Genomic DNA, 16060 nt, shown 5'->3' with positions numbered 1-16060 from the left:
GATTAGAAACATTCATATAAAAAAAAATAAAATAATAAAATATAGTTATTTTATCACACTTTCCGATGTTTAACAAAACACTTAAAAAATTACACGCATGCGCAGTATCATCAGTTCATCGGTTCTCAAATCGGACGCGTCCGAAAGAAACGGTTTTCGGTTCAGTGTACTGGTGATCTGAAAACCGATGCAACCGGTTCTTGACTTGAGAACGAGAATCAGCTCATCGGTCCTCAAATCGGACGCGTCCGACAGAAAGTTCAGTGTACTGGTGATCCGAAAACCGATGCAACCGGTTCTTGACTCGAGAACGAGAACTGCTCCAGCAGTGGGTGTGTTCGTTCGTCATCTGGCTCGGCTCGGTGTTCATCTTCAGTTCAGTCTTCACAGCAGTTCAGTCAGTGTACTGTTTGAGTACATGAATTACTCCAGGATATTGGTTTATTCTGACTCAGAGGGAGTGTCAGTTACGTTAAAAAAGTTAACAGTTTAAGTAATTTGTGGATTAATGCTTATTGGAGGCGTGAACCGTTTCAAACGATTCAGTTCGATTTGGTGAACTGGTTCAACTGGTTCACTAAGAAGAACCGGTTAAATTGAACGATTCGTTCACAAATCGGACATCACTATTTTAAAATTAATCTCAAACACACGATTACTACTACTACTTTTACGTCTTCATGTCGTAAAGCAGGCGGAAGTAACTGCATCCATTGCTGATTGAAAAAACTGGCAGATGAGATGGTCGCTATTGCAACTGCAGTAAATTAAGCCAACAAAAAGATGACCTTCACCTGTACATAAACATACTCAGAAGGCTTATAACAACCCCCAATTATCGTAGCATTAAAAAGGGTCTATTAAATGCAGATAGAAAAACTGACCTTCACTAGTAAGCAAACATAATCCGAAGATCCAAAATAAAACACACAAACTGAGAACAGTAGTCTTGCATGAACATACCAAGCAAGTCAAACTATCTCCAGCCACTGCGAACAGTGATCTAAGATAGAAATATATTCTATTTTTTCATTGAGAAATAATAATAATAATTTGTTACATTTATATAGCCCTTTCCTGGGTACTCCACTCGGTTCTACACTGCATAGCTTAGCATGCTAGCTAGCTACAAAACAATGCAATGGAGATACTACCATGAAGCAATAATGCCCCCACAATTCACAGGGACAAATACACCTGTACCACTAGGTGATTAATTGAACGGTCGATAATCAATTTAATTCTGTTTTCCTATCTGTACCTGGTCTCTTTAGGCGAGAAAGGTAAGAGAATGAGCCGGAAGTTCATCCCCCTTTTTATAGTGTGGGAAGCTCCGTCTTGAGGGTCATGGGCATGACTTTGTTTACATAAGGTCTCTAAAGAAGGCAGAATGAAGGTTATCATTCTATTAAAACCATGTTTTCACCACTGGAACTTTACCCAGGAACTAGGGACTTTGGACTGGTAGTCAGTGTGTTTCCACAGCAGGAACCAGGATCTTAATAAAGTTCTGGGTAAAAAAATTCCCCTCAGGAAGTCTTTTCCAAAGGTCCGGGACTTTCAAGGGCAGGACTTGGGCACTGAGAATGCTGAATGGTTGACTTCACGCAACATTGGGATTTCAACCACCATTTATTCAGATCATTTTCAAAATATTACTGCTATTGTGTCATGAAATGTAGTTAAAAACAAGGATTTCAGGCAAGAATGTAGTTGTTTCCAACTCAAATCTGCAGTTTATTTATAGAGACAGCGCCTATTTAAAAATGTGTTTTGCCAATTTCGGAGATGATCAGCTCCACGCGATCAGAGGAAGCTCAGTGCTCATGTTTACCGATGAGAGCAGTCCTTCTGACATTTGCCGCTGGCTCTGATGTGTCTTTAGAGGTTAACATAAAATATAATTCATTTTGGGTAAATCTAACAGCTAATCTACACATATGTGCTAATATATTTCTACATTTCTGTAGCTATTAAAGGGGTCATATGATGCTTTTTTAAAGATCATTATTATGTATATTTGGTGTAACAGAATATGTTGACATGCTTTAATGTAAAAAAAAAAACATTATTTTTCCAAATACTGTACATTATTGTAGGTCCTATATGCCCCGCCTCTCTCAAACAAAGTCACTCCTTCTGACAAGCACAGTCTGCTCTGATTGGCCACATGACCCAGTGCATTGTGATTGGCCTAACACCGCACTCGTCGGAAATGTAACGCCTCTTTCCATAATCGCGAGCTTCATCTATTCAAATTAAATGTAAAAACCGTTAATAATGTCTTTACTTTCACCATTAGTTCAGAAACCGATATTATTGTACTTGTACAATGACAAAGATATTCATGCTCATGCTCCCTCTGTATCTAACAAGTTACAACTTTAAGCTAATCGTTTAAAACATATCTAAATTAATTAATATGTTAGTCAGTAACCCTTCTTCTTGTTATGTGTGTCATATAAATGTTTTGACGTTTTAAATATAATTTGGCGCTTTTTGATGATCTGCCGGTGATCCAGCTTCGCAGCTATGACGTCATCGGCAGTGCGCGCTCCCTCAGCGTCGAGTCTCCAGAGGAGGGGTGAGCAGATGTCAGTATTTCACGTATTTAATTGTAAAATACACTTTACAATGTCAGTTAATGCAACATATACGAGGGCGTTTCTAGAGTACAGCAGTGTTTGTGTGTTTTCCGACTTAAACACCTGAGGAAAACATTAAATTAAGACTTGAGTGATTTCGTGCTGTTATTGAACGTCTCTTGATCTGTGAAGCGAATGGATGTGAAACGATATCAAGTTTTATCTGCTGCTATTTTCCATAACGTTATTCCTCTTTTGAGATTTATCTTTCGCAGATAAAAAAATGGTTATAGGCCTAGTTACTTTGCATTGTTAAAATTGAAACCAGGTCCTGCTAAATACTTAATATAATTAGTCTGTATAATGAGTCACGTGTGATATTTTAAATCTATACAGAAATATGAAGACATACAGCTATACACTGGAAAATTAGGTACTTTAATTGCTCTGACTGTAGTTGTTATAAAATCAAACTATATTTAGATGTGCTTTATTGTAGTTATATGACTAATTGTTAATCAAGAGATGGGTGTCATCAAATGTTTATGCTTTAATTTTTCATTCTTACTGTTACTTATATTTGGAAGAATTTACATCGTATTCTGTTCATATTTCTAGAAAGATATCTGCTTAAATGATAATACTGGGGCAAAAAAATAAAATGTAAAAGGTATTAATGTTAACAATAGAAAGCAGAAATGCATAGATTGTGTGAATTATATGGGAGTGCAGTGTTACTGAATAAGCATTTTAAACTGATGTGCTCATTGTGCTGATGCGGTTAATTTTAATTTAGCAATTTAATTATCTACGAAGAGCTAACATTTTATATTTGTGAGGCTCATAGGACATCTGCTTCACTCACACAATTGTCTAAATCTATTTAAATTATTTTATATATTTTTATTACGAAGCAAATCCGCTTCTGCCACACAGAAATTCATGTTCAGTGAAGCTCCTCCTACAAACCCTGCAGAATGAAACACACTGAAGATCCTAAAGAACAAACAGGTTGGTGTTTATTCTTTATTAATGAGGCTGAAGGTCGTAAAGCTTCAAGCAGATTAAGATTTGTTGTAATATAATACTTTTTTCAATAACATTATGTAACATTTTTCAATAACATAATTGTGTAGTTGACATATTTAATAGTTCTCCCTACAGAAATGTTGGATATGTGCCAGTAATGTTTTAATAATAATAATAATAATTGGAAGATCAATTTACCTCATTCATGGAGAGTATAAGGGACATAATTTACAAAAATGTATCAAAATTAACTTAAAATGTTACAGAAATGGTCTACTTTACATAAGGGTAACTGAAAATCAACCATTTTTTCTTTTATTTCAGAGTTGATTGAAGAAAATGAGGTGAATGAAGTATTTAGTGAAGTTGAGGAGAAAAATCATACAGAAAATGGAGAAAAACCTTTAAGTTGCTCTCAAACCAAACAGAAAGATTTTAAGAAAACCAGAGCCAATAAATCTTTCACCTGCACTCAGTGTGAAAAGAGTTTCTCAAGCAAATCTAAATTTGATGTTCACATGAGAGTTCATACTAGAGAGAAACCGTTCACATGTGATCAATGTGGGAAGAGTTTCACTCAACCATCAAGCCTTAAGATGCACATGAACATCCACACTGGAGAGAAACTGTACAAGTGTTCACACTGTGACAAGAGATTCAGTCGGTCAGGAGACCTGAAAACACACAAGAGGATCCACACTGGAGAGAAACCATACACATGTGATCAGTGCGGAAAGAGTTTCAAACTAAAAGGACACCTTACAGAGCATATGAGGATCCACACTGGAGAGAAACCATTCACTTGTGATCAATGCGGGAAGAGTTTCAAACTAAAAGGACATCTTACAGGGCATATGAGGATCCACACTGGAGAGAAACTGTATACATGTGATCAGTGTGGGAAGAGTTTCACACGAAAAGGACACCTTACAGGGCATATGAGAGTTCATACTGAAGAGAAACCGTACAATTGTGATCAGTGCGGAAAGAGTTTCACACAATCATCACACCTTAAGGAACATATGAACATTCACACTAGAGAGAAACTGTACACATGTGATCAGTGCGGCAAAATATTTTTGAGAGCTTCAGACCTGAAGAAACATCTGAGAGTTCATACAAAGGAAAAGCCATATTCATGTCATTTGTGTGGAAAGAGTTTTTCATGTTTAGAAAATGCAAAAAAACATCAGAAAATACATACTGGTGCGAGAGACCATGCGTGCTTTGAGTGTGGGAGGACTTTTACTTCAGCTGAACATTTAAAACAGCACCAGAGGATTCACACTGGAGAAAAACCATACAAGTGTTCATACTGTGACAAGAGATTCAGTCAGTCAGGAACCGTGAAAAAACATGAGAGGATCCACACTGGAGAGAAACCATATAACTGCACTGGATGTGGGAAGTGTTTCAATAATTCATCTTCTCTACACAGTCATACAAAAAACAATCACAGTAAGTAGATCATCTTCAGATCAAGCACTTTCAGATCTGATGCTGCATCCTCACCACATGAGACACAATCATGCATCAAGCAATAAAATACCTTCTAGAAAAATCTGTCATTAAAAAGCAACATAAAGAGACGTTATCTAAAGTTTCTTCATCTTCAAAACCAGCAAATTCAGCAGTAAGATTCAGATCGACTCAAAAATGGAGTTCCTCCCCAAAGAACAATGTCAAAAAGGTTTATTCTTGCATATCATTTTGTTTCATTATATAAATGATATCATTGTGTTTTCTAATGAGTTCCATATTATGTTCAACTGTCTTCTAATGCATGTATCACTGAAATTCTGATCAACTCAAAAGCCCTATTCGGACAGTAAATGTTTCTCCTGACACCTTGAGATTGAAATAACATGGTAATAGATGATGGACTCATGAAGCAGTGGAAGTTCATTCATCATTTCTGTCATCTGAAGCTCAAGTATGATATGCTGATGATGATGTTTGGTTTATGCTGTATGTTCATTATGTTTGAACTGAACTAACAGAAATGATCACAGCAGTCCTAAACCCCTTTTACACATTGCCGGAACATTGCCGGTCGCCTTCTGTGTGAAAGCAAACACGTCCCGGGATTGATTCCGGCATTGAACCCGGGTCGGGGACCTAGTAACATTGCCGGGTTCAACCTGGGACGAGCGCTGTGTGAACAAAAGCCAGATCTAATGCCGTGTCGTAGTGATAACGCACGTTATTGCGCGACTCTTTTACCTGTTTTGAAAGAAGGAAGATCAACATTCGTGACAAAAAAATGTGCAAACTGTAATGAAGCAGAGATCAGTTTGTTCCTCACTTTCCACGCTGACGCTGAGATCGTTTACTAGCTTGAGTGAACTAACGTGCCTAACGTTTTCGACTCGTACATTACACGTCACGCCCACGTGTCGTTACGGGATCTTTACGGGTTGTGTGTGAAAGCACGCACATATCCCGGGTAATCACTGGCAGTGTGTAAGTGCAAAATCTAGCGACCCGGGTACAATTGCCGGAACACTTTACCCATGTATTTGCCGGAATCGTAGTGTGAAAGGGGCTCTACTGACTTCAGTTAGTCATTTCAGTTCATTATGCTGAGGAACCACACGTCTTTACATTGTTCATCGTTTCAAACCTTTCATTTCATTCTGTCTGTTTTTCCCCCTCTTGATTGTGTCTTTCATCTGTCTACACATCTTTCCTGTAGTGATTGTGATTATTGTAGAGTTTGCAGTGTTTGCTGCTGCTCCTACTCTGTTTCTTCTTCAGTTCATCGGTGTAAGAAGACCTGGTGAGTTTTTCAGCCTCTCACAATCCAAATTCTGGCCTGAGGAGATCTGACCCCTGATTGAGGCCACTCTATCCGAAGTTTTATTTATTTTTTCTCTTCCTTTCTGTCACCGATGGAGTTTTGGTTCCTTGCCACTGCCGCATTTGTCCTGCTTAGTTAGGGACACTTAAATTCTGGCAGTATTGTTGACTTGATTTCACAGACACTATTTAAACTGAACTGAGCTGGACGATTACATTACTGAATTCAACAATGAACTGTCTTTATCTGGAAAACTTTCTGTTCTGTATTGTCCTCTTGCATTATCAACACATTTTTTCTGTTTAACACCTTAAAACTGCTTTTTCACAATTTGTATTGTATAAAGCATTATATAAATAAAGGCGACTTGGTTTGACAGTCTGATGATGCATGTTGATCTGCAATCATGAGAGCTCAGTAAATGCATTTCAGTTTATTTATTTTGCAGGGATGAAGATAGCGCAGCACTAAGAGCAAATAGTGATGAATACAATATTATAATAAAATACTCTCAACAAATAACAGGCCAGATCAAAGCAAGATTTGTCTTAATGTCTTTGATATTACCATGTGTCGTATTGTGTGAGCACATGGCTTGTTATTGTTTTGCTGACCATGTGCTTGTGTTTTTGTTTTGTGTGAGCACATGGCTTTTGTCTTGTATGCTACTTTGGGCATTACTTAACCACCAACCAACCACACTCCAGCCCCCCGCACCCACTCTCCTCTTTTTGGAAAACTAAAATATGGTCACCCTATTTTTAACATGATCATTTTATTACATGAACTTTAAAATGTCTTGTTAGGCCCAAGATCAATACATAGATTTGTATTATGCATTTGTATTCCTATCATAGTATCATAGTTCAGTGGTGCCTGGGGCAGAAGAGGGACGAGGGGGCAAGTTCTGGAGCGAGTTCAGCTTCCTGACAGCCTGATGGATGAAGCTGTCCTTCAGTCTGCTGGTCCTGGCCTGGAGACTCCGCAGCTGAAGAAGCTGAAGAAGCTGTGTCATGGGTGTGTGGGATTACCCTCGATGCAGAGGGCTTTGCGAGTGAGATAGGTTCCGTAAATTTCCTGGAGGGAGGGGAGAGAGACACCAATAATCTTCTCAGCTGATCTCACTATGCATTGCAGAGTATTCTGACAGGACATCATACCACACAGTGATGCAGCTCGTCAGGATGCTCTTGATGGTGCCTCTGTAGAAGGTGTACATGATGGGGGGTGGGGCTCTGGCTCTTCTCGGTTTGCGGAGGAAGTAGAGACGCTGCTGGGATTTCTTGGCCAGTGCTGCGGTGTTGTCGGACCAGGAGAGGTCTTCATGGTTCGATGATTCGCCCTGGGTGTCATCAATCGTCGTAATCAGAAAGAAGTCTGGAGAAATTTGGGTTTGTGTGGATTTGAAAGAGCCTAATTGGGCTTTAATTACTGACTGCTACTCACTACCTCATATGGAGGATCTTTTCACTGAGCTCAGGGGCTCTACTGTGTTCTCCCAAATTGATTTGCAAAGTGCATACGACCAACTACCTTTGCATGAGGAAAGTCAAAACTTGACAGCATTTATTAGACACGATGGATTGTTCAAATTCACAGAGGTTACTTTCAGGTAAGCTTCGGCACCCTCTGCCTTTAAAAAAAATAATGAAAACAGTTCTTGAGGGTCTACCAGGAGTACAGAACTACTAAGATGATCTCATTGTGTATGGCCAAGATAAGCTACCCATGACACCAATCTACAGGCAGTGCTGACTAAACTCACAAATATTGGCCTGAAACTTAACATGGAGAAAAGCAAATTCAGCCAGAGCAGAATTCGATATCTAGGCCATGATATTTCAAAAGACGGACTACATCATAATCAGAAAGAGCTTTATTGCCAAGTATGCTTGCGCATACAAGGAATTTGTTTTAGTGCATAAGCTTCCAGTACACAGAGGCTACAACAACACAAAAACAACAACAACAAAGGATGGAGGTGGTAACAAATAAATATAAGGTTATTATACATTTTTTATTGCATAAGTGGGGAACATGTTCATAAGGTTGATTGCCTGGGGGAAGAAACTGTTCTTGTGTCTGACTGTCCAGGTATTTGCGGCTCTGAAGCACTGGCCAGATGGCAAATGTTCATAAAGGGGATAACTTGGATGTGAACAGGGGAGCACCAACAATCCTTTCAGCAGTCCGAACCATTCTCTGTAGTCTTCTGATGTCTGATTTTGAAGATGAACCAAACCAGACAGTTATTGAAGTGCACAGGACAGACTAAATGACAGCTGAGTAGAACTGTTTCAGCAGCTGCTGTGGCAGGATAAACTTCCTCAGCTGGCAAAGGAAGCACAACCTTTGTTGGGTCTTTTTAACAATGGAGTTAATTTGATTGTCCCACTTCATGTCCTGAGATATGGTGGTTCCCAGGAATCTGAATGTCAAAGATGGTGAGTATGTTCAGTTCCAGGTTGGTGCAAGACTGCACCAGACAGCCAGCTGCTCAATCTCTTGTCTATAAGCAGACTCTTCACCGTCCTGGATGAGACCGATGACTTTAGTGTCGTCTTCAAACTTCAGGAGCTTGAAAGAGGGGTCTTTAGAGGTGCAGTCGTTGGTGTACAGGGAGAAGAGCAGTGGGGAGAGAACATCCCTGAGGGGCACCAGTGTTGCTGTAGCAGCTGTTGGGCATGAATTTCTTTCTTGCTGTTGTCTATCTGTCAGAAAGCCTGTGATCCACTGACAGACAGAGCTAGGAACAGAGAGCTGGTTCAGTTTGGTCTGGAGGGCTGTTGAGATGATGGTATAGAAAGCCGAACTAAAGTCCACAAACAGGATCCTCACATAAGTCCCTGTTTTGTCCAGCTGTTGCAGGATCAAGTGCAGTCCCATGTTTACTGCATCATCCACAGACCTGTTTGCTCTGTACGCACATTGCATGTGCACAACGTTTCGAACAAACTTCTTTCTTCACATGCTCTTTTCTCCTACTATATAGTAGGTAAGTAGGCATAATCAAACACAACTTCAGTATACACACACATCCAAATCTTGTGAGAAATAGTGCACCAGCCAGATAATTATTGCCTGCTCCTTTATGAATACTGAGGATTAAGACATACTTATTCGTTCACCAAAAACTTTTTTCCTACTATGTAGTAGTGAAGTATGCAGTTCCAATTACAGCAAATGTTCCTTTCTCATGTTGTTAATTATTGCTGATTAGGAATTATTTATCTAGATTATATTTTATTGCTTGACTTGAAAGGCCTGGATCTGATTTTTGTATGATTGTGTAGAGAAGATGACAATGAAACGCTTCCCACATGCAGTGCAGTGATAGTATGGTCTTTCTCCAGAGTGAATCTTCTGGTGCAGTTTTAAACACTTTGCTGAAGTAAAAGTCTTTTCACACTCAAAGCACATGTACTCTCTCACAGCAGTATGTATTTTCTGACGTGCTTTCAAATACTGTAGATATGAAAAACCACACAAATTACATGAATGCTGCTTCTCCTTTGTATGAACTTTCAGGTAATTCTTCAGTGGACCATTTACACTACTAATTGAGATTGTAGATAGAGTGTCAATGATCAATTTGAGAGATAGGTGGCAGTAATGCACTTATAAGTCTGCAATTCCACCTTAAAGCAAGAAGAAGACGCCTTACATGTAGGCTGTGTTATGAGGAGGCGTTTGTACAGTTCAGACATTGCAATGCATCAGAGGTAAAAACACTATATAAATACTGTTCAGTTTCTTGCACAGATCGATCGTTTTGTGTCTTTACACAAAGCCGCAAAGTTTAATTTGGTTTTGTTTTTGTATTTTTTATTTATTTTTTTGTTTTATTGTATGCTTTAACCGTGATTCCCATTTACCTCCATAATAAGACTAACAGACTGCAACAGTTTGTGTTCTACTGAAGACACAAAGTCACCTATATCTTGGATGCCCTGGGGGTAAGCAGATAAATATAAAATTTTAACTTTGGGGTGGACTATCCCTTTAACAGTGACTTGCTGCCACCTACTGGCGGTTTTAATTTCACATTTAAAAGTACCATTTCATATATTTTTAAATAATTTCAAACAACAGTATTCAACGTTTTAAGATTAAAATATCAAAACTTTATTCATGCATTTGTAACTAGGTTATAATATTCATGCCTTGCATTAAACCGTGTATGTATGAATCTAAATGCCACTTCAGATGCAGCTTCTGTGTTTCCTCTGTATTGCATGATTTGTGCAAATAATCATTTTATTTTTTTTGGTAACAGCCCCAAATGTGTTATTATGTAACTGACTTTATTGTTTATATGTAAGAATTTGACACATTAAAAAAAAAAAAAAAAAGGCTTTACAAAGGTAAAAATGGCCATAAAGGGTAAAATTTTATTTTATTACCATCAATATTATAATTGTTTATTATTATTATTATTTTATGTGTATGTGTGCAGTGCTGGTTAGGGTGACCCCCCAGGAGCTTTGACACAATTCAAGCACTGTGTTACAGTACTTATCTTTTAATACTGTGGTATTACTGATGTTATGCCCGGGTTTGTTGGTATGCCTAAATCTTGCATACGTTGCAGATTAGCTAGTATATAGATTTTTATGTCACGAATATATATAGTTTATTGTGTTTCGAAATAAGTTTAGAAAAAATTAGCTCAATATGCTCTGCATAAATGTATTATATAATTATCATAATATTATTACATATAAGAAATTAATTTATACTTTTATTCAAAAAGATGTGCGTGATGGTGAAGACATTAGCATATTATGCAAATCAGCATATTACAATGATTTCTGTATGACGACACTGAAGAGTGGAGTAATGACTGATGTAAATTCCGTTTTAAAATTATATTAATTCATTACACACAGACTGATATATTTCAAATGTTTATTTCTTTTAATTTTGATGATTATAACTTAATAAGGAAAATCCCAAATTCAGTATCTCAGAAAATTTTAATATTGTGAAAATGTTCAATATTGAAGACACCTGGTGCCACACTCTAATCAGCTAATTAACTCAAAACACCTGCAAAGGCCTTTAAATGGTCTCTCAGTCTAGTTCTGTAGGCTACACAATCATGGGGAAGACTGCTGACTTGACAGTTGTAAAAAAGACGAGCACTGACACCTTGCACAAGGAGGGCAAGACAAAAAAGGTCTTTGCAAAAGAGGCTGGCTGTTCACAGAGCTCTGTGTCCAAACACATTAATAGAGAGGCGAAGGGAAGGAAAAGATGTGGTAGAAAAAAAGTGTACAAGCAATAGGGATAACCGCACCCTTGAGATTGGGATTGTGAAACAAAACCCATTCAAAAATGTGGGGGAGATTCACAACTGCAACTGCAGCTGGAGTCAGTGCTTCAAGAACCACTATGCACAGACGTATGAAAGACATGGGTTTCAGCTGTCGCATTCCTTGTGTCAAGCCACTCTTGGACAACAGACAGCGTCAGAAGCATCTCGCTTCAAAAAGGACAGGACTGCTGCTGAATGGTCCAAAGTTATGTTCTCTGATGAAAGTAAATTTTGCATTTCCTTTGGAAATTAGGGTCCCAGAGTCTGGAGGAAGAGAGGAGAGGCACACAGTCCACGTTGCTTGAGGTCCAGTGTAAAGTTTCCACAGTCAGTGATGGTTTGGGGTGCCATGTCATCTGCTGGTGTTGGTCCACTGTGTTTTCTGAGGTCCAAGGTCAACGCAGCCATATACCAGGAAGTTTTAGAGCACTTCATGCTGCTAACCAACTTTATGGAGATGCAGATTTCATTTCCCAACCGGACTTGGCACCTGCACACAGTGCCAAAGCTTCCAGTACCTGGTTTAAGTACCATGGTATCTCTGTTCTTAATTGGCCAGCAAACTCGCCTGAACTTAACCTCATAGGAACTCTATGGGGTATTGTGAAGAGGAAGATGCGGGCAACATAACCACCAGCCAACCTGCAATACACGAATAACTCACACGGCTTGTGGGCATAATCTAACCTGATGTCAATTGTGTGGAAAGTACAGCCCACTACTTCATTTCAGTTCAGGGAAGAGAGCGGAAGGATGACTGAAGCCCTTGGCAAGAGACCACCACCCGCTACAGGGAAACAACCGCGCTCGGAATCTTATCATATCGATAAGAAATAAGATCCGATAAGAAAAGGAGCCGAACCAGAGTAAACATCGGCACTGCTTTCAATCACTGGAGACAACTGATGGACCTGAAAGAAATGAGGTTCGACACCGAACTTGCAACATTTCTTTTGGATTGGTAAGTTAGATGCTGTTAGTATTTCGCTAGAAGTTTGTTTTATATGTTTGTGTATTTTTTTTCGGGAAGTTATAACATAGAAATGTATCGAAGGCTGTTCGATAAACGTGCTAATGTTAGCGATGGCTAACCGTAGCTGCGTTTGATAATTAGCTAGCTATAACTTACTCATTTTTTATATCATAATTAACCTGCTCTGACTAGTCTGTTGGTCTCCGTGTCCTCTTTGCTTCGTGGTTTTTCTGTACATGAGAAAATTGATGTGTGGCGTGAAAGCGTGTGAAAAGAGTCAATTGCGTGTGTCTCACGGTGAATGCTTGAGAGTTGGCAGCTCTTGTTACGTTGGTTGGCGCTAGCTTGGTCAACATCAGCTGTCTGATGTTGACCAATGATGTTGACAGAATGCTGTCTGTCAAATTAATTTAATTCAAATAATGTGTATATACAACTCAAAATGTAATATGAACAAAACGAATATGAACATATTCACTGGTAAAGGTGAAGGGGAGTAGCTTGAAGATGTCATGTTTCAAAATCACTTGACATCACCCAACGTTCCTCTGGAGGAAAACGTCCTCTTAGACTTAGGCTATGGCTGTAGGGTTGTTGTGAAGGTAGGGGCGGAGCATAGAGACTATGCCGTTTCTCGTTTGTTACTCTAGAGTAGACCAATTCACTTTATTGAGGCATACTGCCCCCATCTGGTATGGAATGTGGAGTATGACTTGATTTTTTTGCCAGACATGACAGATGGCACCTTTAAGTAATATTCAAATTTTCTGAGATACTGAATTTGGGATTTTCCTTAGTTGTCAGTTATAATCATCAAAATTAAAATAAATAAACATGACCAACACATGTAGAAAACATTTCTTTTAAATTGTAGGCCTAATAACACTTAATAATGTCACATAATTTTTACTGGATGTCTACAAAAAATAAACAAATGCAGCCTTAGTGAGTACAAGAGATCTTTATCATTAGTTAAAAAAATAAAATACAGAAATTCGCTTTTATTACTGATTTCTTCTTAGCACCATGCTATAATAGGTTTATTTACTGTAAAATCAAACACTTAACAACAATATTAACTTTTTTTTAAATCCTTAACTCTCAGACCTTATCAGTTAAAAAATGTTTTGTTAATAAAACACTATATGTTCATCACTAGCATGCAATTAGCCGTTTTTCTAGTGTAGAGCTGTGAATCCAGCTTATTTTTTAAGTGACTTTTTTTTTTGTTTTAAAGATGCTTTCTAAGGATTGTTGAATTACTCAAAAGAGAACACAGGGAAGGTTAACATAATACATTTTTGTTTCCTGCTAGCTAAATTTCACATTCATAAGCAACAGTTTGCTGGTTCTTAACCTCTCTTAAGTTGATTTAGACAAGAATATGGCAACTATCCAAAGTTCTATCTATGAAAACTGTATTTATCTAATCTTCCTTTGTTTGTTTCTAAGGTGTTTTTTTTTTCCTTTTTTTGTTGGTTGGTTGGTTTGTTTGTTTGTTACCCTGGCAATACCTATCTGTGTTTACTTGTATTTTTTTTTTGTATGTACAGGACAGACCAAAAGTTTGGAAACATGACTATTTTTAATGTTTTTGAAAGAAGTTTCTTCTGCTCATCAAGCCTGCATTTATTTGATCAAAAATACAGAAAAAACAGTTATATTGTGAAATATTATTACAACTTAAAATAATAGTTTTCTATTTGAATATACTTAAAAAAAATAATTTATTCCTGTGATGCAAAGCTGAATTTTCAGCATCATTACTCCAGCCTTCAGTGTCACATGTAACATCCAGTCTATCACATGATCATTTAGAAATCATTCTAATATTCTGATTTATTATGAGTGTTGGAAACAGTCCTGATGTCTAATATATTTGGTGAATAAAAGGTTAAAAAGAACTGCATTTATTCAAAATGTAAAAAAAATTCTAATAATATATATTCTAATAATATATTTTCTTTACTATCACTTTTTATCAATTTAACACATCCTTGCTGAATAAAAGTATTGATTTTATTTTAAAGAAAGAAAGAAAAAAAAATTACTGACCCCAAATTACTGACCAGTAGTGTATATTGTTATTACAAAATATTTATATTTTAAAAACATAGCTTCTTTTTTTTCCTTTTTCTTTTTCCTTTTTATTCATCAAAGTATCCTAAAAAAGTATCACATGTTCTGAAAAAATATTAAGCAGCAGAACTGTTTCCAACTTTGATAATGAATCATCATATTAGAATGATTTCTAAAGGATCATGTGATAATGATCCTAAAAATTCAGCTTTGCATCACAGAAATAAATGATAATTTAAAGTATAATAAATTTAAAAACAATTATTTAAAATTGTAAAGATATATCACAATATTACATTTTCTTTCTGTATTTTTTCTGTATCAAATAAATGCAGGCTTGATGAGCAGAAGAAACTTCTTTCAAAAACATTAAAAATAGTAATGTTTCCAAACTTTTGGTCTGTACTGTATGTCTATATTTGTAATAAAAAAGCGGAAAAAAGTGCTCAGAAAAAGAAGGCTGTGCAGTAAAGTGCGTTGTTTCTTCATCAGTTCTTCACCACTGTTTGCATATAGTTTGCATAATAGTCAGAGGTGTAAAGAGTACCTGAAAACCATACTTGAGTAAAAGTACAGATACCTTACAGTGAAAATTACTCCACTACACGTTACAAGTCACCAATTCCAAAACAACTTGAGTAAAAGTATTAGAGTATCTGATTTAACAGCACTTAAGTATTTTACTTATACTAAATATAGGCTCAAAGATGCACAAGTCAAAGAGACATGCCAGTCAAAAACTGTAACATTGTGGAGAAGCTGAGGAAAGAGGCAGAGGCAAGGATCGGTGTGCAGACATTTCATGGAAAAGCTAGAACAAACAACAAGCCAAAAACAACAGGGATCAAAGAACAGAATGACGGGCAAACAGACAACCATTACATTCAACAACTCACAAACAACTAAATAAACACTAGGGCTCTATATACAGTATTCAGGAGGCTAACAAGCTAAGATAAGATAAGATAAGATATAAACTGACTACAAGCACCACGGGAGAAAGGAAGAGACATAAAAGTCCAAGACCAGGCAAACCCCCCCCCCCCCCAAAAAAAACAAGAAAGAGCTGATTTGTGAGGACAGCATTCACGCTTATTTTCTGAAACCAAAATAAAACTGAACACCTCAAAATTGCAAAAACAAAAACCTTCAAAAAGGTCTCTTCAGTGTAACGGATAAATCAAATAATGTTAAATAAAATTAAAAAGTCAAAGCCTTCTCAATGGATGTGCTGATTTCGGCCTCATTGAAAGCTGCAGTCATGTCAACTATAAACT

At 37.4% G+C, this 16060-nt stretch overlaps 1 protein-coding gene across 1 annotated transcript; it reads left to right on the top strand.

Annotated features, from left to right (window-relative positions):
* The first annotated feature begins 2525 nt into the window (after positions 1-2525).
* On the top strand, positions 2526-5642 carry LOC132108134 (gastrula zinc finger protein XlCGF8.2DB-like). Its single transcript, XM_059514705.1, has 3 exons — positions 2526-2584; positions 3522-3596; positions 3939-5642. Exons 2-3 carry the CDS (start codon positions 3563-3565, stop codon positions 5078-5080), a joined length of 1176 nt encoding a protein of 391 aa, XP_059370688.1. The 5' UTR covers positions 2526-2584; positions 3522-3562; the 3' UTR covers positions 5081-5642.
* The last annotated feature ends 10418 nt before the right edge of the window (positions 5643-16060 follow it).

The sequence above is a fragment of the Carassius carassius genome, chromosome 28, assembly GCF_963082965.1.
Source record: "Carassius carassius chromosome 28, fCarCar2.1, whole genome shotgun sequence".
Classification (NCBI taxonomy): Eukaryota; Metazoa; Chordata; class Actinopteri; order Cypriniformes; family Cyprinidae; genus Carassius; species Carassius carassius.
The sequence above is the reverse complement of the archived record's forward strand: the minus strand, read 5'-3'. Positions and strand labels throughout refer to the sequence as shown.